The sequence below is a fragment of the Macrobrachium nipponense genome, chromosome 2, assembly GCF_015104395.2.
Source record: "Macrobrachium nipponense isolate FS-2020 chromosome 2, ASM1510439v2, whole genome shotgun sequence".
NCBI lineage: Eukaryota > Metazoa > Arthropoda > Malacostraca > Decapoda > Palaemonidae > Macrobrachium > Macrobrachium nipponense.
Window position 1 is genome coordinate 112649226 of NC_087201.1, and position 23198 is coordinate 112672423.

Genomic DNA, 23198 nt, shown 5'->3' on the forward strand with positions numbered 1-23198 from the left:
GATTTCTCCAGCTTTTAAGAAAATTAAAGAAGACGAAACAGTGAAAGTGACTAAAGAAGATAAATCTAATGCAGTGATAATAATGAATAAAAGTGACTATATAAGTAAAATAATGACATTGCTAAATGATACTGATACTTATACGAAACTGAGGTCTAACCCTACACAGACAGTGAACTCCCGTTTTAATAAACAAATTAAATCCATTTTGAAGGGCTTGGACCATTTAATTAAACAGTTTACACCGCAATGCGCCTCCCTACCTTATATGTATGGTTTAGTCAAGACACATAAAATCAATAACCCTATCAGACCAATCATTAGTTCAGTGGGCTCAGTTACATATAATTTATCTAAATGGCTTGTAAAAATTCTTTCTCCTTTGGTAGGAAACATTTTAACACGAATGTTAAAAAATAATATTGATTTTATAAACAAATTGAATAGTTTAAATTGAATTTTGATTTAATATGGTTAGTTTTGATTGATTTAATATGGTTAGTTTTGATGATGTCTCTTATTACAAAAGGGCCTGTAGATGACTGACTTGAATATTTTGGAGGATGAATTAGAACGTCATAACATTCCCTTAAGTTTAGCAATCCTCATTAGTCTCATAAGTTTATGTATCAAAGATAGTACTGTCCTTAGCAATATTTACATGGAATTTTTTGAAACAAAACTCTTACCAAGAATTTTGTCCTAAAAAGTTTATATGGTTTAGATATGTGGATGATATCTTCTGTATTTGGCCAGTTCACAAAAATCTCCAGGAATTCCTAATAATCTCAAAATTTAGTCCCTTCTATAAAATTTACTGTAGAAGAAGAAAGAAGTTGTAATTTGAATTTTCTTGATGTAACTGTCCATAGAAGTGATAGAAATTTCACCTTTTCAGTCTTCGAAAAATCAACTAACATTGCCTCTTTGTTCATTACTACTCCAATAACCATCAAAATGTTAAATTCTCTGTTTTTTCTGGGATGTTACTAAGGGCTTTACTCTGTAGCCCGCAGTTTATTGACGCTGAAATTAACACTATTTATGATATTGCATTGAAACTTAAATACCCAAGGACTTTTGTAGACGTGGTGTGGAAAAGAGCTAGAAAAGGGATTTTGACGTAAGGAAAAATCTATTTCTGGGCGATTGCTCGTGTCGCTGCGCGAAATATCCTAAATCTATTATTTCTAGGGTAAATGTACTAACACATACCAGAGAATAAAAAATAAAATAAAGAAAAAGGTCAGTATAACTGACTCGCTCACCCTCCAGGAGGCGGGTGTCGGTATGAACACTAGGCGAGTGAGACCACTACCACGAGCCAAATGCCAATAGAAATCTCCCACTACAAAAACCCTCCAAGAGGGGAGCCGACCCACAGAGTGAGCAGCTCGTACTACTACTACTCCATCCCATGCTGCCGACTGCTGCGCCTCTGGTGGCCATCCTGAAGTTAGCAGACAATCTTGGGCGAAGGGATGGTAGGGTGGGATTTCGCTGGCGACACGAGCCAATCGCCCAGAAATAGATTTTCCTTACGTCAAAATCCCTTTTCTGGGCTCAGCTCGTGTCGCTGCGCGAAATCGTACCAGAGAAATAGCACAAGATTGTAAACAAAAGTAATAAATAAAATAAATCAGAATAGGTCTCAAATAAAAGATAAAATAAATATAAAGGGAATATAATTGCTAAAAAGATACATACACAGTGATATAAATTAGAAATATGCTTAAATTACCTTAAATATAATCATGTTTGTTAACAGGTAAGGTAATTTATATATATACAGTAAAATGGCTTACATGATCAAATGATATCTGTGTAACAGCATGTATCAAAAGATAATAGCAATTAATATAAACAGATAAACAAACAATCAACAATAATAATATATAAAGGAATGTATATGACTTAATATACAAAACCCGTAACCATTATAATACGATGTATCCCCTAGCATAAAAATAAGGGGGTAACATCCATGAGATCAATGTTTATAATCATCTGTGAGTGTCCCTAGCCAAACAATAAGGGGCACCCACTACACCATCATAAAAGCAGCTAAGACACAAGGTGAATGCAAATGAACAAGGCAGGAATAGACGAAACTGTTGGGTGAGGCAGGTAGAAAGGAGGACTGAATCTTCTACTGAGGACTGAATCTTCTACTACAAATTAGCTAGAGTCAGGGGAAACTATGTTACCCGCTGCTACTGTGGAATTCAGAGCTTCCAAGGACTTTAAGGTAGTGACGTTTGAACACTGTCGGGCGATTTCCATCCGGTATACTTTTCAACTCATCGAAGTTCATATGTTGGAAATAATTAATTGAGGTGGCTACTGCCCTGACATCATGTGCTTTCGGGAAAGAGTCAGGATTGGCTTGCTTAATAAAGTACAGGATTTGCTGCCTGATGCCTTTAATGGATAAAGTTCCACCTTTTTCCCTCTTAAAGAGGGGACCCGATGAGGATGAGGAGGGTCCTGGACAGAAAGGCTCGTAAGGTTTGAAACTGGCAAAGGGATACATCTTGTGGATAAGGGGTTAGTACCTTCCAAGGTTCCCACCTCATCAAAGGATCTTCATTCTTTGCTAAAAAAGCTACGTTCCGGAGAAAGTAGGACTTCCACCCTGTGGGAAGGAATTGAATATGATCCGGATCCCTGGATAAAGCCGACAGTTCTGAAATTCTTGCTCCTGAAGCTAAGCTTAATAAAAATAGGGTTTTTCTTAAGAGCATTATAAACGAGCATGTGTCATTATCGGTTTCGGAAGCCAGTTTTAGAACATCGTTAAGAACCATGAAACTGACGTAGGCCTTACAGAAGGCCTAAGTCTAGCACATGCCTTAGGAATAGACGAGAAGTAGGAATCCGTCAAGTCTATGTTGAAATCCAAATTGAAATATCTTTTTCAAAGCTGACTTGTTTGTCGTAATCGTGCTAGCTGCTAAAACCTTTTCAAATAAGGATCTGAAAAAGGATATAGCTGAATTAACTGTCATGATTCTAATATCTGATTCTCTCAGGAAGATTGCTAACTTTTTGACAGCAGCATCATCTGTCCTCAAAGTTGAATCCCTTTTATCGGTTCCAAGAAAGAGAATATTCTGAGGGTCAATATTCGCCATCTCTTTTTTGCCGCAAACTTCATGAAATCCATAAAGTTAGGGTTTTGAGAATCCCTGAGGAGCGAACACAGTCTTCGTTTGTACTGACTGGGAGAGCTTGGGACTGGGGATCCGAAGAGGACGAAGGCCCAGCTCCAAAACTAGAGGATACCAGTTGCTCTTCGGCCAGTCTGGGGCTACTAGAGCCACTTGAACCCTTGAATGTCCTGAGTTTGTTCAATACTTTCATGAGAAGATTCACTGGAGGGAAGACATAAATCTTCTCCCAGTTGTTCCAGTCTAGAGCAGGGCGTCCGTGGCATAGGCCAGAGGGTCCAGGTTGGGGGCTACATAACACGGTAGTTTGTGGTTCGCTTGGGATGCGAAGAGATCCACCTGTAGCCCTGGGACTCTTTGAAGGATCCATTGGAACGAACTGTTGTCCAGTGACCATTCCGACTCTAGGGGCACTGATCGGGATAGGGCGTCTGCTATGACGTTTCTCACTCCAGCTATGTGAGTGGAGGAAAGATGCCAACTGAACTTGTCTGCCAGGGAGAAGATGGCTACATGACGTGATTTAGATGACGGTACTTGGAGCCTCCTCTGTTTATACAATGTACTACCACTGCGCTGTCCAGGACTAGCTTTATGTGGGAGTACTTTGGTGGGCGGAGCAAAACCTTTTTTTTAGAGTCAAGAACACTGCCATTGCCTCCAGTACGTTTATATGGAACTGACGGAAAACTGAGTGACCAAGTCCCTTGAACCTTTTTGACCTGGGAATACCCTCCCACCCAGCCGCTTAAGGACGCGTCTGTGTGGATGGTGATCCCTGGTGGAGGGAACTGAAGGTGGGTACTGACATTGACAAATTCTTGACCTCTCGCCCACGGCGAAGTCGATTCTTTAGAATCAGAGGCACTGAGGATAGTTTGTCCCTGGACCTGACATTTGCTCGCGAGCGCCAGATTCTGGTTAGGTCTTTCAGTTTGGCTTTCATTACGACGTTCGTCACTGATTGCACACTGGGAAGAGAACCCCAGGATCCTTTCCTGAGCTCTCCTTGACGCTAGTTTGTGACTTAGAAATTGCTTGACTGACTTCGCTATTTCTTTCCTTTTGTTGATGGAATCGACAGAGTGGGGAGGATAGATTCCATTGATGCCCAGCCACTGAAAGTTTGACTCTGGAGTGAGTCTTGATTTGGTCCTGTTTATCTTGAAGCCTAGATATTCCAGGAACTGAATCACTTTCATGTAGCTCTGTTGCATTCCTCGACTGTTGGGGCCCAGATCAACCAATCGTCGAGATACGCTACTACCATAATCCCTTGTGATCTGAGTTGTTGCACTACCACTTCGCTAGCTTCGTGAACACTCTGGGTGCCACGTTGAGTCCGAATGGAACTACCTTGAAGGAGATGTCTGGTCTCCTATCTTGAAACCCAGATACGGACGGAAGTGTCTTGCAATAGGGATATGATAGTAGGCGTCTGTAAGATCGATAGAGGTGGTGACGGCCCCACGGTGGGGAAGTAAGGTCCGCACCTGTGAGATCGTGAGCATCTTGAACTTGTCGCAGCGGATGGCTAAGTTTAAGCGGGACAAGTCTAAGATTACCCTTCTTTTTTGTGAGCCTTTCTTTGCACGCTGAACAAGCGACCTTGAAATTTTAATCTCTTGACGCTCGCTATAGCCTTTCTGAAGGAGGTCCTCCGCGTACTCTGTCAATTCTTGGAAGGAAGTTGACGGAAAGGTCTGGCTGGAGGTGGGTTCGTCAAACCAGCTCCAACCCAGACCTTTTGACACTATGCTCTGAGCCCCATTGGCTGAAGTTCACCACCGGTGGCGAAAGTGAAACAGCCTCCTCCTACCTGAAGTTCTTCATTGGTCTGGTAACCGCCTCGGCCTCCTCTGAAGTGCTTTCCCCTATTAAAGGGGCCTCCCGATCCTCTCCCACGGAAAGAGACGCTTACTCTGCCTGCCTTACCCGAGCGGGTCATACTTCTGTGAGCTTGACTCTCGAAAGGTTTGATTGTAAGCTGGAGAGATGGCGTAAAAGAGGTGGAGGGCTGAGGCTGAGGGGATATCACATAAATTGGCTGTGATTGACCTTTAGAAGTGGAAGGTTGGGCTGTCTGCACTAACGGCACCGCTGGAACTTGTTGAGGAAAGCGTGGTTGCTTTTTCTGGTAAGAGGTTGGAAACGCCTGGGTTTCCTCGACCTTACCTTTAGCTGTCAGGTCTTGCCTCCTCTTAGCCGTAATGCCCCAACGGTCCTTAAGGCTCTGGTTCAACTCGTAGCCTCTGACTGGACTTCCTTTACCATAGCTTCTGGGAAGAGATCTGCTCCCCAGATGTTAGCCGAGAGTAACCTATTCGGCTCATGCCGAATGGTTGCCTCTTGTAGGACATGCTTCCCTACAATTCGTTCTAGCAGTGGCAAACTCAAACATATCTGACTGTACCGTTTGAGTCAGGGATTTGGTCATGAGCTTAAAAATCGGTTCTGAATCATAGCCATGGTTGCTACCTCAGTCATAGCCATAGAGTTGATTGATCTGGCTAGTCGCGATTTTGCGTCAAATTCAGCCTGAATAAGGCTATCTGGGAGCCTGGGTAGACTTTTCACCAAACTGCTCCATAGCACAGTCCGGTTTGAGTTTGCCAGCTGAGAATGTGTTCGGCAAGTCTTCCCACAATTCTCCAACTGAGGGGAGTAACGGAGATGTGGGATCTGCTTTCCTTCAACTGAGGTATAGGTTCCCCCTTCTGGGACCCTCTGGGATGGTCGACCTCGCGATCTTGGTAGGAACGGGAGCGGGGTACTCTCATCCATTGTGAATGGTAAAGGGACTCTTAAACGGTTGTATCTTGGTATTAGAAACAATCCATGTCCTCTAAAACACCTGAGCCATTTCTCTCTGAGCCTGGTCTCGTGAATAGAGGACTGTCTCCTTTGGTACCCTATCGTCCCGAACCATAGCCGCAAGGCGTGAGCCTTGCGTAGCCTATGAACGGAGGCTGGAGGTCTTCCGGGTAGAACTCGAAGTCCTCTATTCTTCGAGTCCCAAATTCCCGGTATAGAGATGAGACCGTCCTGGAAGGGGGCGTATGACGCTACTCTCCATGGGTTGTTCATAGAGAACGGAGGTATGAGTCATACGGAGGAAGCTGAGTTCCACTTGTGTTGGAAAGTGGAGGAGAGGCTAGAGAGCTTCTCTCAGCCCGGCTATAATGGAGTCTTGGGAAGTAATCCTATCCGACAAACGAGAGATCATTTGTTCCATGCTACTCTTTAGGACCCAACCAGGTCGCCCACCTGTTGCAACAGGCCAGCATTGGAGTCCAAAGCCGGAGCTGCTGCGGAGGTGGAGGGAGGCTCTGAATCGGAACCAATGGTAGCGGAACTGGTGACTCTGCCGGAGTGCGAGATCTCTCTCTGGAGGATTTCACTCCGCAGAGGACTTAGAGCCGGAGGGCTAGAATGCTTTAGACCTGTCTGCTCCGGGATCCCAGCCGGAGACTTACAGGAGGAGGATGAAGCCGAGGTCGTCTTCTTAGACGACGATGACGTCTTAGTCAAGGTCATCACTTTACCTGACCTTTGGTCTAACCGAAGCGTCAGGAGGAGAATATAATTCGTCACCCGTAAAGCCTTGAAGGATGGAGAGGTTGCAGGGGTAGAAGAAACAGTTACGCCCAAGGGTGACCCTTGGGTGTCCCACCTTACCTACCTCGACCAACAGGTCGTCTATACCTACCATAGGTTCAACATTAATATCCCAAGGGTCGCGACGTCCGTGGGAGATATCCTGGTCCTCGATCAGTTAATGAGGCAGCCAGCTGTTGTTGGATGAAGGCGATAGTCGGGGCCGCCTCTACCGGGTCGACATATCCTGTCGCCTTGCCTCCGGGGAAGATTAATAATGCCAACCGATTCTCCAGGATGTAGGGCTGTCCCCTTGGCGGCGTTCTTCCCAAAACCGCCGACCCACCCAGGCCCGCAGGGTAGCCAGTGCGGTATCCCTTACTGCCGGCGCCTGGAAGAGAGGGCGTAGTTTAGATTTAAGAATCACTTAAACTAAAACTTAAAGTATAACTTAAACTAGATGCCTTAAGTTAAAGTAAAGATGAAAACTTAAGCACTAAAATAGAAGCGGAGCAGCTACTGGAGATGGAATACTTACCCCTTCCAAAGCTGGCTCACCAGATCGTAACATATGATACACTCTCATGGTACCAGACCTGGATGTCCCCGTGCGGAGTCGCGCATGGAGCATGGGACCGGCAAACTTCGTGTCCACATGGGTCCTGAAGTGTGGCGGAACATCCCGGATGCTCACAGTTGGTGGCCTGTAAGTGGGAAGACACATGAGTATCTTAAAAAGCATCACTTACAGACTAAAGGACAGAAGAACTCCGTTGCATGCCGGAGCTCGGAAAAAAATTTGGGCATAACCCCTCCCTGCATCGCCTGAATCAGGCTATAATCCCGGAGAGATACCGGTAAGAACATGTAAGTGAGGGGGGATGGTTTAAGGTACTTAAGATAAACTTATAGATAACTTAAACCTAAAACACAAACGAACCGACTAAGTCCAGTGCGTAGCGGAGTGTAGTAACTCAGCAATACGGTAAGGTTAGCCAGTGACCCAACTGTTATGTCTTTCCCGGTCCACTCTGTCTGGGTGGACTAACATCTTTCCGCTGGATACCAGGACTCCGATCAGGGAGGAGCCCTAGTAAGGTGGGAAAGGGCGAGAAGACATACAGGCTCGAGCTAGCCCGGAGCGACAAGGTAGCAACGGAGGGGGGGGTGGGGGGGAAAGGCCAGTACCCCCACTACGTACCACCCGGCCGGACCGAGAAGCCGGAGAGGTCGAGGACCAGTCTGGGTCTGTCCCAAACTCCCTAGCCCTCCGCCTGAGGGAGAGAGGGAGGCAGGCTCGGGTATGCGGAGCGAGCATGGGCAGACCGACCCACCCCCGCCCGACTCTATGGAAGAGCGGGAGGGGGGGGAAGGGTGACTGGGCAGGCGTCTGGCTGTCCCGTGATCACGTAGTGACCACGAGGCGGTAAGACCAAAATACGACAACTAAGCCTAGGACAACCAACTGATCAGAGAGATGCTATCGGGAAGCAACTGAACTGAAAAGCGGTAGCATATAGGCCCACTGGGCCAAAACCAACTGATCAGAGAGATGCTATAGGGAAGCAACCGAACTGATGAGCGGTAGTATAGGCTCAATGAGCCAGGACCTAGGCTAAGCCAGACGCCTAACTAACCTAACTATAACAAAATACATAGTATAAATAAATAAAAAAGAAAGAAAGAAAGCAATATAGCAGGAGAAAAAATCCAGGAGTGTACGACTAACCCGAACGGCAAGTCTACCACTCAAAGCTAGTCAGAGGCCGATACTAAGAACTGGACTAGGGTCTGGATAGAAGAAGCCTACATAAGGTAAAATACATGCATGCATGACAAACCTGAGTAGACCGTACTCTAAGTAAAGCGGATAATAATATAGAGCGTACATAAATAAGGGGATGTTCTAGGTATGGGAGACCAAGAACGAACCCACCACGAGGCAGAACCATGCTGCCATGCTTCCGACCCCGAGATCGTATTTATACCTAAAAACGGCAAATACTGTCTCAGGGCCGGAAAAAAAAAAAACCAACTAACCGTAAATACTGAGTACTTAACTTAGCTGCTGCGATAGCTGCACGCTCCATTATAGATAAATCCAATGAAAGGGCACAAAAACACAGAGAGAAAAATAAACACGTGTGACTCGTGTGCGCTAACTGAAAAGGATGGCCACCAGAGGCGCAGCAGTCGGCAGCATGGGTATGGAGTAGTAGTAGTACGAGCTGCTCACTCTGTGGGTCGGCTCCCCTCTTGGAGGTTTTTGTAGTGGGAGATTTCTATTGGCATTTGGCTCGTGGTAGTGGTCGTTCACTCGCCTAGTGTTCATACCGACACCCCTCCTGGAGGGTGAGCGGTCAGTTATACTGACCTTTTTCTTTATTTTATTTATTCTCTGGTACCCGTGTAGTACATTTACCCTAGAAATAATAGATTAAAGGATATTTCGCGCAGCGACACGAGCTGAGCCCAGAAAAACATTTTATTCAACTAATGACAAACTTGAATTTAGTAAGCATAACATTCTAAAATTACCCTATAATGAAAGGTTTTCAGATATTGCTAGAATTTTAAAGCTTTTTAACATAAATGTTGTTTTCAGTAATATTAATGTCAAGATTTTAGTAAATAAAAAATTCTCCTGAACGAATGATTGCACCTTATGAAAAGCAGCTAGAGCATCCTTAATTTCTGCCATTGTCATAGAGTCGTCGTCCTCCTCCTCGCCGCTGCTAGAGAACTCTTCTTGAACCACGCTATGTTGCATGTCCTCCAACTCCTTCAGGTCATCACTCGTATGCTCCTCTTGGTGCTCCTTGAGAAGGTCATTGATGTCATCCTCGTCGACGACCAGCCCCATGGACTTGCCGAGTGCAACGATCTCGTCAAGATCTGGTTGCGAAACAGTTTCAGGATCATCAACTGTTCGTGAATCTGCAGCACCAGCTTCTCCCACGTCGAATACCTCGAAGTCTCGGGCGGATACGGCATCAGGCCAGAGTTTCCTCCACGAGGAATTCAAGGTTCGCCTCGAAACCTCCTGCCAAGCTTGATCGATGAGTCGGATGCATATGACGATGTCGAAATGCTCCTTCAAAAATTCACGCAAGGTGAGGTTTGTGGTATCGGTGATGTCGAAACATCTCTTGAAAATATGTTTCGTATACAGCTTCTTGAAGTTCGATATCACTTGCTAGTCCATGGGCTGGAGGAGAGGGGTTGTGTTAGGCGGAAGATAAAGAACCTTGATAAACGAATACTCTGCTAAGATGTCTTCCTCGAGGCCAGGAGGGTGAGCAAGGGGCATTGTCCAACAACAGCAGACATTTCAGAGGGAGGCGTTTCTCTTCCAAGAATTTCTTCACTGTCGGGACGAAACAGATTTACCCACTCCGTGAACAAGTCTCGTTACCCAGGCTTTCGCATTACCCCTCCACATCACTGGAAGCTTCTCCTTAAGCACTTTGTGGGCTTTGAAGGCTCGAGGAGTCACCAAAATGATAGACAAGTAGGGCTTCACCTTGCAATCCCTACTGGTGTTTCGAACAAAGTGCGAGCGTAAGCCTGTCTTTCATTGGCTTATGCCTGGTAGCTTCTTCTCTTCCTGCATGATTGTACGTCTGACAAGCACTTTTTTTTTCCAAAAAATGCCAGTCTCATCACAGTTGAAGACTTGCTGAGAACTGTAGCCTTCTTTGAGAGTCATCTCGTCGAACGTCTTAATAAAGGCTTTGGCCGCTTTCATGTCCTAGCTGGCCGCCTCCCCATGCCGCACCACCGAATGGATGCCAGTCCATTTACGGAATTTTTCGAACCACCCATGAGAAACCTTAAAGTTTGGGGTTGGCGTCGATGTCCCTTCTCCTCCGTCTCGGTTATCGTATTGCCATCGATTTCTTTGTCTTTTATCCAGGCAAGAAGAAGCCCTTCCATTTCATCGTGCATGTGGCTCCTCTTGCTGGACAAAATAGTCATGCCCTTGGAAGGTGTAGCTGCTTTGATGACATCCTTCTGCTTAAGGATGGTGCCTATTGTTGACGGATTTCGGCCGTATTCCTTGGCGATCACACACAATCGCATACCAGCTTCATATTTTTTAATGACCTCCATCTTCGTCTCCAAAAAAAGCATCCTCTTCTTTCCTACTTCAACTTTCTTGGGACCCATAACTGTATATACTGTACGTAATTAACCCTCGTATGCCAATCGGACGTATTAAACATCGAGGCAAATTGTCTCCCGTATGCCGATTCGACTTATTGTACGTCGACTCAAAAAAGTTTTTTTTTTTTTAAATTCGCAGAAAAATACTTATAGGCCTACCAACCGAAAACTTTTGAATCACGCCCTTTGGGGGCCTTGGGGGATGCTGGGATGGGGGGAGTTCTCGGATCAAGGTGTGTTTTGTTTACAATCGTTACGCAGGCGTGCAAGCAGGAATTTCTTTCTTATCGCACTAAAAAAAAAAAAAAGTATCAGTGACAACATCTCAAAAATTATTTCGTCAATTTGACATAATTTTTGCACCATTTTTAAATTATCCGTTACATGGTTATTATATATGAAAATGTGCGCAATTTCATGCAGAATACAACAAAAATACTCATGATTGTAGCTTTTACCAGTTTTGAAATATTTTCATATAAATAACGATAAGTGTCAAAATTTCAACTTTCAGTCAACTTTGACTCTACCGAAATGGTCGAAAAACGCAATTGTAAGCTAAAACTCTTATATTCTAGTATATTCAATCATTTGCCTCCATTTTGCAACAAATTGGACGTCTCTAGCACATATTTTGATTTATGGTGAATTTATTAAAAAACTTTTTTCCTTACGTCCGCGCGGTAACTCTTCCGATAAATTTTTTTGTGCGATTGTCCTAATGTTTGCACCATTTTAAATTTGCCGTTACATAAAGTTTTATATATGGAAATGTACGCAATTTCATGCACAATACAACTAAAAACAACCCATGGTTGTAGCTTTTATCAGTTTTGAAATATTTTCATATAAATAACGATAAGTGCAAATATTTCAACCTTCGGTCAACTTTGACTCTACGGAAATGGTCGAAAAATGCAATTGTAAGCTAAAACTCTTATATTCTAGTAATATTCAATCATTTACCTTCATTTTGCAACAAATTGGAAGTCTCTAGCACAATTTTTCGATTTATGGTGAATTTATGAAAAAAACAAATTTTTCCTCACGTCTGCTCGGTAACTCTTCCGAAAAAAATCAGGAATTTTTTCATGTGATTGTCGAAATGTTTGCACCATTTAAAATTAGCCGTTACATAAAGTTTTATATATGAAAGTGTGTGCAATTTTATGTAGAATACAACTAAAAATGATTGAAGGTTGTCGCTTTTCTCTTTTTTGAAACATTTGCATATAAATCACGATAATAAAAAAAACCACGTTCGGTCAACTTTGACTCTACCAAAATAGTCGAAAAACGCAATTGTAAGCTAAAACTCTTACAATCTAGTAATATACAGTCATTTATCTTAATTTTGAAACAAATTTGAAGTGTCTAGCACAATATTTGGATTTATGGTGAATTTAAAAAAAAAACTTTCTTTCCCTTCGAGCGCTGATTCGCAGCCGCAAATCTCTGAAATATACGTCGCATTCTCCTAATATTTGCTCTTTTTCATATTAGGCATTTTATAGAGTTTCATATATGAAAATCTGCGCAAATTCATGAAGAATAAAAAAATATATTTGAAGGTTGTAGCTTTTCTCATTTTTGCAGTATTTGCATATAAAAAAATATATATATAAAAATTTCAATATTCGGTCAACTTTAACTCGTCCGAAATGGTTGAAAACTGCAATTCTAAGCTGAAACTCTTACAGTATCGTAATATTCAAAACATTTTGTCTTCATTTTGAAATAAATTGGAAGTCTCTGGAACAATATTAGATTTATGGTGAATTTTTGATATTTTTTTACGTCCGCTCGTTACGAATTCATGCATCATTTTGTGATAATATTTTTTCTGTGTTGCTTTGATCATTTTACGATGTGTTATATATCAAAATGATTTCAATTTAATGTACAATACAACAAAAAAAAAAAAGTAACTCGTTAGCTTTAACCCTTTTTTGCACAGCTTGATTTGAATACAATTGTGTATGAATTTTTTTTTTTTTTGCTACCATATATTTTGCATTATTTATATAACGATAATGATATTTTTTTTTCATTTCCTGATGGTTGCATACTAAACTTCATCCAATGGAAACAAAAAAAGGAGCCAAAAATGACTCTTAATCTTGAAAACTAAGCGCACTGTGATTTTTTTTTGAAAAAATTCTTTTTCCGCTTCTCCGCGCTCACTCTAAACCCGCCTCGGCATACGGGAGACGTTTTGGTTTTTAGGCTTAGGCGTAAGAAGTTAAGTATGTAGTATGTATACGTATGAAGTAAAGTTCTCACACAACACGATAAAGTAGTGCTACAACAAAATCACTAACGATTGTATGTTAATAAACGAAGTCGTATAGAACGAACAAATTCTGCATGCTTACGATACCGATGATGCAACGAAATAGCCGAAAAAGCACGCCGCTACGTAGATGCATAATGGGATCATGGGAGAGATGCTGACCAATAGGAGAGAAGGATTTTATGGCAGTGACTAGCATCAGGAACCAATGGGAGAGCGGGAGGATGGTGGCGAGTCTACTCAGTTGGCGGCGCGCGAGTTATAAAATTGTTATCGGTGGTCCAGGCGAATCGCGGACTTTACAGCAACAACCTTTCGTAGCTTGAACAATTTTTGTATGTAGAGCCGCAAAAATCTTCGTATTTGCTTTTGTATCTCAAGTTTTTCATGAGTTGAGCCTTTCGTATCTCGAGGTACCACTGTATATATTTTATACAGTGGCCACCCCGTATTCGCTGGGGATGAGTACCAGAAACCCCCCCCCCCCCCCCCACACCCCCCCCCCCCCCCCCCCGAAGAAAAATAGTTGGAACCCCCTACAAAAATGCTTTAGACATCCTGTTTTGTTAGATAAAACTCAAGAAAAAACCCACTACATACAAATTTTCATACCTGACTTTTTTAATAGTTTTATCACAAAAAGTGCGTTTATGACAAAATTGATAAAAAAAAAAAAAAAAAAAAAAACTGGAATTTATGGATATTTCTCTAGAAAAATACCGCGAATACGCGAATTTTCCACGAATAATGTGGGGAAATGTTCCAGAGAGAAATCCGCGAATGTGAGTCCGCTGTATATGTATATTGTAAAGCCAAGCCAGGTACAAGACATTCAGAAAAAACTCTGATCGAACTTTCTGGCACCAATGCCAAAGCAAGAAAGCGCTTTCATTCCTGTTATGAGATGCCTTCACTGAATGAGAGAAGTGGTCCAGCTCAATTAAAAACAAGAGTGAGCACATATTGTGAGAATTGTATTGAACAACCTTTCATTTGTCTCCATTGTTTCCACTTGAAACATTCTTTTGAAGAAAAGGAAATTTCAGGATATTTATTTTCATTTTTTCCAATGTAGAAGCAGAACAGAAAATGTATTGTTTTTGTTTAAGTACTCTTAAGTGCTACCTGATTTTCTTAGTCATACAACATAAAACTTGCAAATTTTTTTTACAAAGAAAAGGAAATTTGTATACATTTCAGAAGTGAAAAATTTACAGTATTTTTTTTCTTTTGATTCCTTATCAATATGATACAAAATGAAAATGAGAAATTTTCCTGATCGTATATGAATGTTTTTTTTCTGCTGTTGGAAAATAAAAAGAGAAAAAATGATTAGTCATGGTTTAGCCGTCATATAAGTATTATTTACAGTAATAAATAAGTATTTAGGTAATGCTTCACATTAATTTATTTGTTTTCCATATACTAAAGTATTGTTGTAATGGAAATAAGGACTTTATATTTAATTTAGGGTACTTAAAAATATATATAATTCTAAGTAAATGTACTACATATAATAATGCCGCTCATTAAGACAGTACCCTGTGTACCATATAAGGAACTCATGGCAGTCAATGTGTTAAATAATTTCTTTGCTTCAGAAATCCTATGCCCAAGTTCCCTATCACAGAATGCATTTGATACTATCCAGTTACCCTGGCAGCTCAGTTGGTTTTATTCAGAGGTAACTTGTTCATAGCCATTTTCACTGTTAACTTTCTAAATTGTCCATGTTGATATTATTGTTGTCTGTATTTCCTCTCTGGCTCTGTTAACATCCTATGATCCACATACAGTTTAAAATTTCCATTATTAAGAACATTTTATTTTTTCAGGTTCGTGAAACATCACGTGAAAAATTGGAATGTGACCTGACCTTCGCTGGATTTATAATAATATCATGCCCGTTAAAGAGAGATTCAAAAGAAGTCATAAAGGAAATACTTCAAAGTTCTCATGCAGTAAGTTTTTCAGGTTAAAAGCAAGTATTAAAGGGGTCGTCCGGCTAATGCCATTTTTTAAGGACAGGACTTTGATATTCATACTACTTAATAAGGTGACTTGGGACATCTCCGAACCGCATATGATTTTCGCCTCTGACCTTCAGTTTTGTGACGCCAGGGCGATTTATCCCGAAAATAACCATTTTTCAAATTCTATCTCCTCCCTTGATATTTAATATTAAGACCTAGGATTACTACCATATATAGACTTGATGTAGAACTCCAATCGAATGAGGAGTTTTTTTTCTAAAAGTCATTTTTTTGTTAGATATGAATTTTTCAATATGGTAAAAAAATAAACCCTATAAATCAGGAGAAAAAAATTTATAAAAAAAAGACGAAACAAAAATTGGAAAAAAGGGCTCCATTTGATTGTTCTATAATGTCTTTTTGAGTTATAAAGCAAATTCCAATGTTATAGCTTTAAAACTAAGTGAGAAGATAGATTTTGAAGGTCAATAAGTATAGTTTTGAGATACGGGCATTCAAAGTTTTCTTTCGTATTTCTATAAAGACAATGTTAAATAATGATTATTATGAATGTATATTTCTTTTTTGTGTATTAATACAGGCAGTCCCCAGGTTACGACGGCTCCGGCTTACAACGTTCCGAGGTTATGACGCTTTTTCTTAAATATTCATTGAAAAATCCGCCCTGGGTTATGATGCTTGTTCCGAGGTTACGACGCTGACGCTTCCGATGCTCTGAGTTAACGACGCTTTTAAAAAACGCATACTATGATAAGAATCCTTTATAGTTTAGTACAGTATATTAATAAAAATAAGTTTGTGGTTAGATTACAACAAACATTTTGAGGTTATGATGATTTTCGACACTTTTTATGTCATTGATGTCGTCATCGTCGACAATCAGCCCCATGGACTTGCCAAGTGCAACGATTTCGTCAAGATCTGGATGCGAAACAGTTTCAGGATCGTTAACTGTTCCTGAATCTGCAGCACCAGCTTTGCCCACTTCGAATCCCTCGAAGTCTCGGGCGGATATGGCATCAGGCCAGAGTTTCCTCCACGAGGAATTCAAGGTTCACCTCGAAACTTCCTGCCAAGCTTGGTCGATGAGTCGGATGCATATTACGATATCGAAATGCTCTTACCAAAATTCACGCAAGGTGAGGTTTGTGGTATTGGTGATGTCGTAACATCTCTTGAAAAGATGGTTCGTATACAGCCTCGTGAAGTTCGATGTCACTTGCTGGTCCATGGGCTGGAGGAGAGGGGCGGTGTTAGGCGGAAGATAAAGAACCTTGATAAACGAATACTCCACTAGGATATCTTCCTCGAGGCCAGGAGGGTGAGCAAGTTGCATTGTCCAACAACAGCAGACATTTCAGAGGGAGGTGGTTCACTTCCAAGAATTTCTTCACTGTTGAACAGAAACAAACAGATATTTACCCACTCTGTGAACAAAAATCTTGTTACCCAGGCTTTCGCATTAGCCCTCCACATCACTGGAAGCTTCTCCTTAAGCACTTTGTGGGCCTAGAAGGCTCGAGGAGTCTCCGAATGATAGACCAGTAGGGGCTTCACCTTGCAATCCCCACTGACATTCGAACAAAGTGCGAGCGTAAGCCTGCCTTTCATAGGCTTATGCCTGGGTAGCTTCTTCTCTTCCTGCATGATGTACGTCCGACGAGGCATTTTTTTCCTAAAAAGGCAGTCTCATCACAGTTGAAGACTTGCTGAGAACTGAGCCATCTTTGAGAGTCATCTCTCGAACGTCTTAATAAAGGCTTTGGCCGCTTTCATGTCCTAGCTGGCCGCCTCCCCATGCCGCACCACCGAATGGATGCCAGTCCATTTAAGGAATTTTTCAAACCACCCATGAGAAACCTTAAAGTTTGGGGTTGGCGTCGATGTCCCTTCTCCTCCATCGTCTTCGGCCTGGGCAATCAAATCGCCGAAAATAGCGCTGGCCTTCTGGCAGATTGCCATCTCGGTTATCGTATCACCAGCGATATCTTTGTCTTTTATCCAGACAAGAAGCAGCCTTTCCATTCATCATGCACGTGGCTCCTCTTGCTGGACAAAATAGTCACGCCCTTGGAAGGTGTAGCTGCTTTGATGACATCCTTCTGCTTAAGGATGGTGCCTATTGTTGATGGATTTTGGCCATATTCCTTGGCGATCACACTCAATCGCACACCAGCTTCATATTTTTTAATAATCTCCATCTTCGTCTCCAAAGAAAGCATCCTCTTCTTTCCTACTTCAACTTTCTTGGGACCCATGACTCCGTATGTACTGTACGTAATTAAGTTACTGTATGTTATAGTATAGTATTACGTATGAAGTAAAGTTCTCACACAACACGATAAAGTAGTACTACAACGAAATCACTAACGAATTTACATATAGAATGAACGAATCCCGCGTGCTTACAATACCGGTGATGCCGCAAAGTGGCCGAAAAAGCACACCATTATGCAGATGCATGATGGGATCATGGGAGAGATGCTGACCAATAGTAGAGAAGGATCTTATGGCAGTGAATAGCATCAGAACCAATGAGAGCGGGAGGATGGTGGCGAGTCTACTCAGTTGGCAGCACGCGAGTTTTAAAATTGTTTATCGGTGGTCCAGGTGATCTCGGACTTTACAGCAACAACTTTTCGTAGCTTGAACAATTTTCGTATGTAGAACCGCAAAAATTTTCGTATTTGCTTTCGTACCTCGAGTTTTTTGTAAGTTGAGCCTTTCTTATTCTGAGGTACCACTGTATATTAATTCCGAGGTAGAGCAAATTATATATATATATATATATATATATATATATATATATATATATATATATATATATAATATGTGTGTGTATATATATATTAGATATATATATAATATATATATATTCTAATATATATATATATATATTAAAAATATATATATATATATAGCCTTATATATATAACATACTAATCTATATATAACATTTATATAAGCTTATATATATATATATATATATTATCATATATATATTTATATAATAGAATATATATATATATATATATATAGATATATATTATATATATATAGTATATATTATATATATATATATATATATATTATATATATATATATATATAGATATATATATATTATATATATATATAGATATATATATATATATATATATATACACACACACAGTGGTCCCCCCATATTCACGGGGGATGCGTACCAGACCCTCTGTGAATAGTTAGAACCCGCGAATGTTTGGAACCCTATAAAAACGCTAAACAAGCCTATTTTGTTAGTTAAAACTCAAGAAAAACCACTAAAAATGTTCATACTTATTTTTTTAATAGTTTTTATCACAAAAAGTGCATTTTATGATGAAATTGATAAAAAAAAAACCAGGAATTTGTGGATATTTCTCATAGAATATGCCGCGAATGCGCTAATTTTCCGCGAATAATGCGGGGAAAACGTTCCTGAGAGAATCCGGGAATGTGAGAGTCCGCGAATACGGGGGCCCACTGTGTATATATATATATATATATATATATTATATATATATCATACATACATACATACATACATACATACATACATACAGGCAGTCCCCGGGTTACGACGGGGGTTCCGTTCTTGAAACGTGTTGTAACCCGAAAATCATCGTAAGCCGAAACATTGTCAAAAATCCTAAGAAAGCCTTACTATTAATGCTTTGGGTGCATTGAAAACTATGTAAACTGCAATCATATTGCATTTTGCATAAAAAAACCTTCAAATATTGATTATTTTGCATTTTTGGTGTCATATTTCATCTGCCAGATCAGTGTTGTAGGCGTCGTAACCCTGGAAATAATTTCTGATGAATATAATTGAAAAGCGCCTTAACCTCGGAACATCATAAGCCGAGACCGTCGTAAGGCGGGCACTGCCTGTATATAATATATATATATACAGTGTTCCCCCCGTATTCACGTTCTCCGGATTCGCGGACTCACACATTCGTGGATTTTTCTTTGGAATCTATCTAGAAATTATTCGCGGACGGACTCGCCCATTCGTGGAATTTTCCGACGAAAATAATCACTAATTAGTGTATTTTGATGTTTATTTTCATGACTAAATACGTTTTTATGATACAAAAAATGATTTGTTTTAACTTAATCAATATTAATTTGATTAATACTGTATTAGTAAGTTTTAATAAGTTTTAAATGATATCACATAATAAAAATAATAATTCTCTCTCTCTCTAATACAAAGATGTATGTTTTTTTTGTATGATAAATAAATGATTTACTATTTTCAAATATTAATATTAATTTATACAGCAATAATATCAATTCATTAAAGAAAATACCATAGTGAATTAGTAAGATTTTAGCTTATAAATATACAAAATTATGGAAGAACGAAGGAAATCCCAGTCAGATTCTTTCTCTAACTCAAGGTACTAAAACTCAGATATACGTATCAAGTTAAGTGACCGGAGGGGGAAGGAGCTGATTTTTGGCTGCCATCACGTGGGCATGAAATTTCCACCTCTCTCTCTCTCTCTCTCTCTCTCTCTCTCTCTCTCTCTCTCTCTCTTTTACTGAGATGAGAGATTTTTATGATACACATATGCGTAATATGTTTATTAATATTTTCAAATAATAATAATAATAATAATAAAAACTGAAATTACAAAAATCATATGTGAAAGTATTTTAAAAATACTACGATAATCTCTCTCTCTCTCTCTCTCTCTCTCTCTCTCTCTCTCTCTCTTAAAGCGATGTATGTTTTTTGGATGATGATTTACTAATTTTCAAATATCAATATTAATGTAAACATCAATAATATAAATTCATTAAAGAAAATACTAAAGTGAATTAGCAAGATTTTAGTTTATAAATAAAAAGAATTACGTAAGAAGAATGAAAGAAAATGCTCTTTACCCCACATCTCTCTCTTTGAACTCCAGTAGCAAGCCGAGTTGGCTGGGGTCCAACAACTGTGTTGCCATATATCAGGATAATGTAAAGTCTCTCTCTCTCTCTCTCTCTCTCTCTCTCTCTCTCTCTCTTTTACTAGATAGAGAATTTCTATGGTACATGTGTATGTTTATTAATATTTTTGCATAATAATAATAATAGTAATATAACTATATTCAAAATTCATATGTGATAGTATTTTAAAGAAGTACAATAATCTATCCACTTCACTCTTTTAAATAAGGACAACCCTCTCTCTCTCTCTCTCCACACGAGATACTAGCATGCGCTAGTGGTAACTCTCGCCCTCTGTTTGAGCTGGAAGTGTATGTATAAGTAGTATATCTTTAAGGACATTACTACATTTTATGGTAAAATAATAATATACAGTACTAGTTTACAAATAATATTACGTTTAATGAGAATTTTAAACAGTAAACAATAACCATTCTCTCTCGTCTCTCTTCTCTCATCTCTCGTCCCTCTCTCTCCTTATCTCTCTCTCTCTCTCTCTGCTATTGGCTGTTTATATATTTCTAATGGTAAAATGTTTAAGATTACTTTAAAATGATATTAATAATACCAATTCAATGGTATATTTGATGTAGGATAATACTTTAAGTAGACATTTGGTATTTGTGATTTCACATTTCCATTGTTCCCTTGTAAAAAGAAAATGGATGTCTCAAATAGTAACAGTATGAAAGAAAACATGCATGACTGAATACTTATGGGGGGACTGAATTATTTTCACATACGTAACTACGTCATTCAGTACGTAACAAGTTATTATTTACTTTTGTATAAACATAAAATGTAAGATTTACTTTAAATATTATTAATAATATTTCAAAGATTAATATGAACCATAGTAGGATATTTTATGTATATTTGATGAAGAATGGTCTTTAAGGGATACTTTGGTATTTGCATGTTTAGGATAGGAGTTTATGAGCATTTTTAGAGGGGGTTCCAAACATTCGCGGATTTTAACTATTCGCGGGGGGGTCTGGTACACATCCCCCGCGAATATGGGGGGACCACTGTATATATGTATATATATACATATATATATATACTATATATATATATATATATATATATATATATATATATATATATATATAAATAAAGGTTTTTTTGCCACGAAGGAAAAAATGAAAAAGCGAGATAGCTGAGTACTTTCGGTCCTATTCGGACCCTTTACTCAGTAAAGGGTCCGAATAAGACCGAAAGTACTCGGCTATCTCGCTTTTTCATTTTTTTCCTTCGTGGCAAAAAAACCTTTATTTATACATAGCATCACGTTTTATATACTTCGTGATCAAGTTATTCATATATATATATATATATATATATAATATATATATATATATATATATATGATATATATATATAGATATATATATACATACACACACATATATATACACACACACACAGTGGTCCCCTATATTCACGGGGATGCATACCAAAAAAAAAAAAGGAATTTTTGAACATTTATCAGAAAAATACCACGAATAGACAAATTTTGAGTCTGCAAATCTGGAGACCGCAAATATGGGGGTCCACTGTATATATATATGATGTACAGCTCAAAGTACAGCATGCCTTTGAAGATTAAAGGTTACTGAGAATGATGATGTATTTTGTATTTTTTTACTATTCTAGATTATTGTCAGATGTATCAAATAAGAGTAAATTTGTAAGATGAGAGAGTTTTATCCGTTCCAGTTTAATTTAATGTAGTTTTATTGTAACTGATATTGATTTGATAAGTGTCATATGTCACTTGTCAGTAGTAATAACATATTATGAGAATTAATAAAGGATGTCTTTTTTTTCAGGCTGTTATGATTACCGGAGATAACTCTTTGACTGCTTGTCATGTAGCCAAGGAGTTAAGATTCACACAAAAAAAGGCCACATTGATATTGCAGGTGAGGTGTCAAAACTTTGACAAGAGAGATTGTATTTTATTGCAAGTTGTGGTGTAGTTTTCTGTTTTCCTTCTTTACTTATAGTTGAAATGCATATTGTGTGATAGTAGGATATTATGTTTTGCTGTGTTTGTATTTAGTTGTGAGATCCATTTTGTTTGTTGTTCATGTATTTAATTGTAAATATACATGTTGATAGTGCTAGAGTAAAAATGATTGATCATCATTTATGTAGGTTTGATAACTAGCTGAGCCTTTTTTAGTTAGGAACTGCACGATGAGGCAGTCATAGTTAAGATTCCAGCTAAGATGGACGTATCCCGTGTGGATTTCTGGGAGTGGGAGAGGTCGGTGTCTCCAATTCAACTTGAGTACACAAGGCAGTCCCCACTTATTGGCGATCTGGTTTTATGGCGCTTCTCTAGCGCCATGAAGTCAGCGATTTTTGCTGCCATAATGCACAAATTTCCGGTTATCGTTGCCAATACATACCTAAACAGAGGTGCCATTAACTGGTTAATGGTACCATAAAAGTATCTAAAAGTTCATTTAGGGAAATTCCTTTAGAAGATATGCATATCTATGTGTAAGGAGAATTTCTTGTGGTGTCCTTCAGATGAGGGTTATGAAGTAGAAATTTTGCTTTAAGTTGATCTCAAAGTCAATTCAGGCAAAGAATAATGAGCCCCACAATTTGAATTAACTTTCAGTTTGTATCCTTTTTATATTTATTAATATACACAACGCAGTGCAATTTTTAAGTGTTATTTAGAATATAATGAGTGAAGTAACCTGGGTGCTGTAGCATAAAACTTGGGTTATGTTTAGGTTAGTACATTTTGGTTACATTTCAGTTCATTTTGTCTTTACAATGTCATATGATTTGAATGCTCTACTTATTCTGATTTAGTTGGAATAAATTGGTGCCATGACCAGGATTGAAGTGATTGGTTGTTATATCAGTGATCTGTATACATAGCTAATGTTATGAAATTTTAAGGATTATTGTGTTACTAGGCGGTAAAAATAAAAATGTGACCGGGTGATGGTGGCGGCCATATTAGGATTAGTCATGTGTTAGC

General features: G+C 39.4%; 2 protein-coding genes across 2 annotated transcripts in view; one reads left to right on the plus strand and one right to left on the minus strand.

Moving 5' to 3' along the window:
* LOC135221276 (endoplasmic reticulum transmembrane helix translocase-like) overlaps nucleotides 1-23198 on the minus strand; it is a 354729-nt gene that overhangs the window by 124593 nt on the left and 206938 nt on the right. The gene's annotated exons all lie outside the window — the stretch shown is intronic.
* Nucleotides 1-23198, plus strand: part of LOC135221581 (endoplasmic reticulum transmembrane helix translocase-like) — a 44219-nt gene that overhangs the window by 20196 nt on the left and 825 nt on the right. Inside the window, exons 4-5 of the mRNA XM_064259271.1 lie at nucleotides 15063-15188; nucleotides 22024-22116. Coding sequence (XP_064115341.1) covers nucleotides 15063-15188; nucleotides 22024-22116 — 219 coding nt within the window. The remainder of the gene's footprint in view (nucleotides 1-15062; nucleotides 15189-22023; nucleotides 22117-23198) is intronic.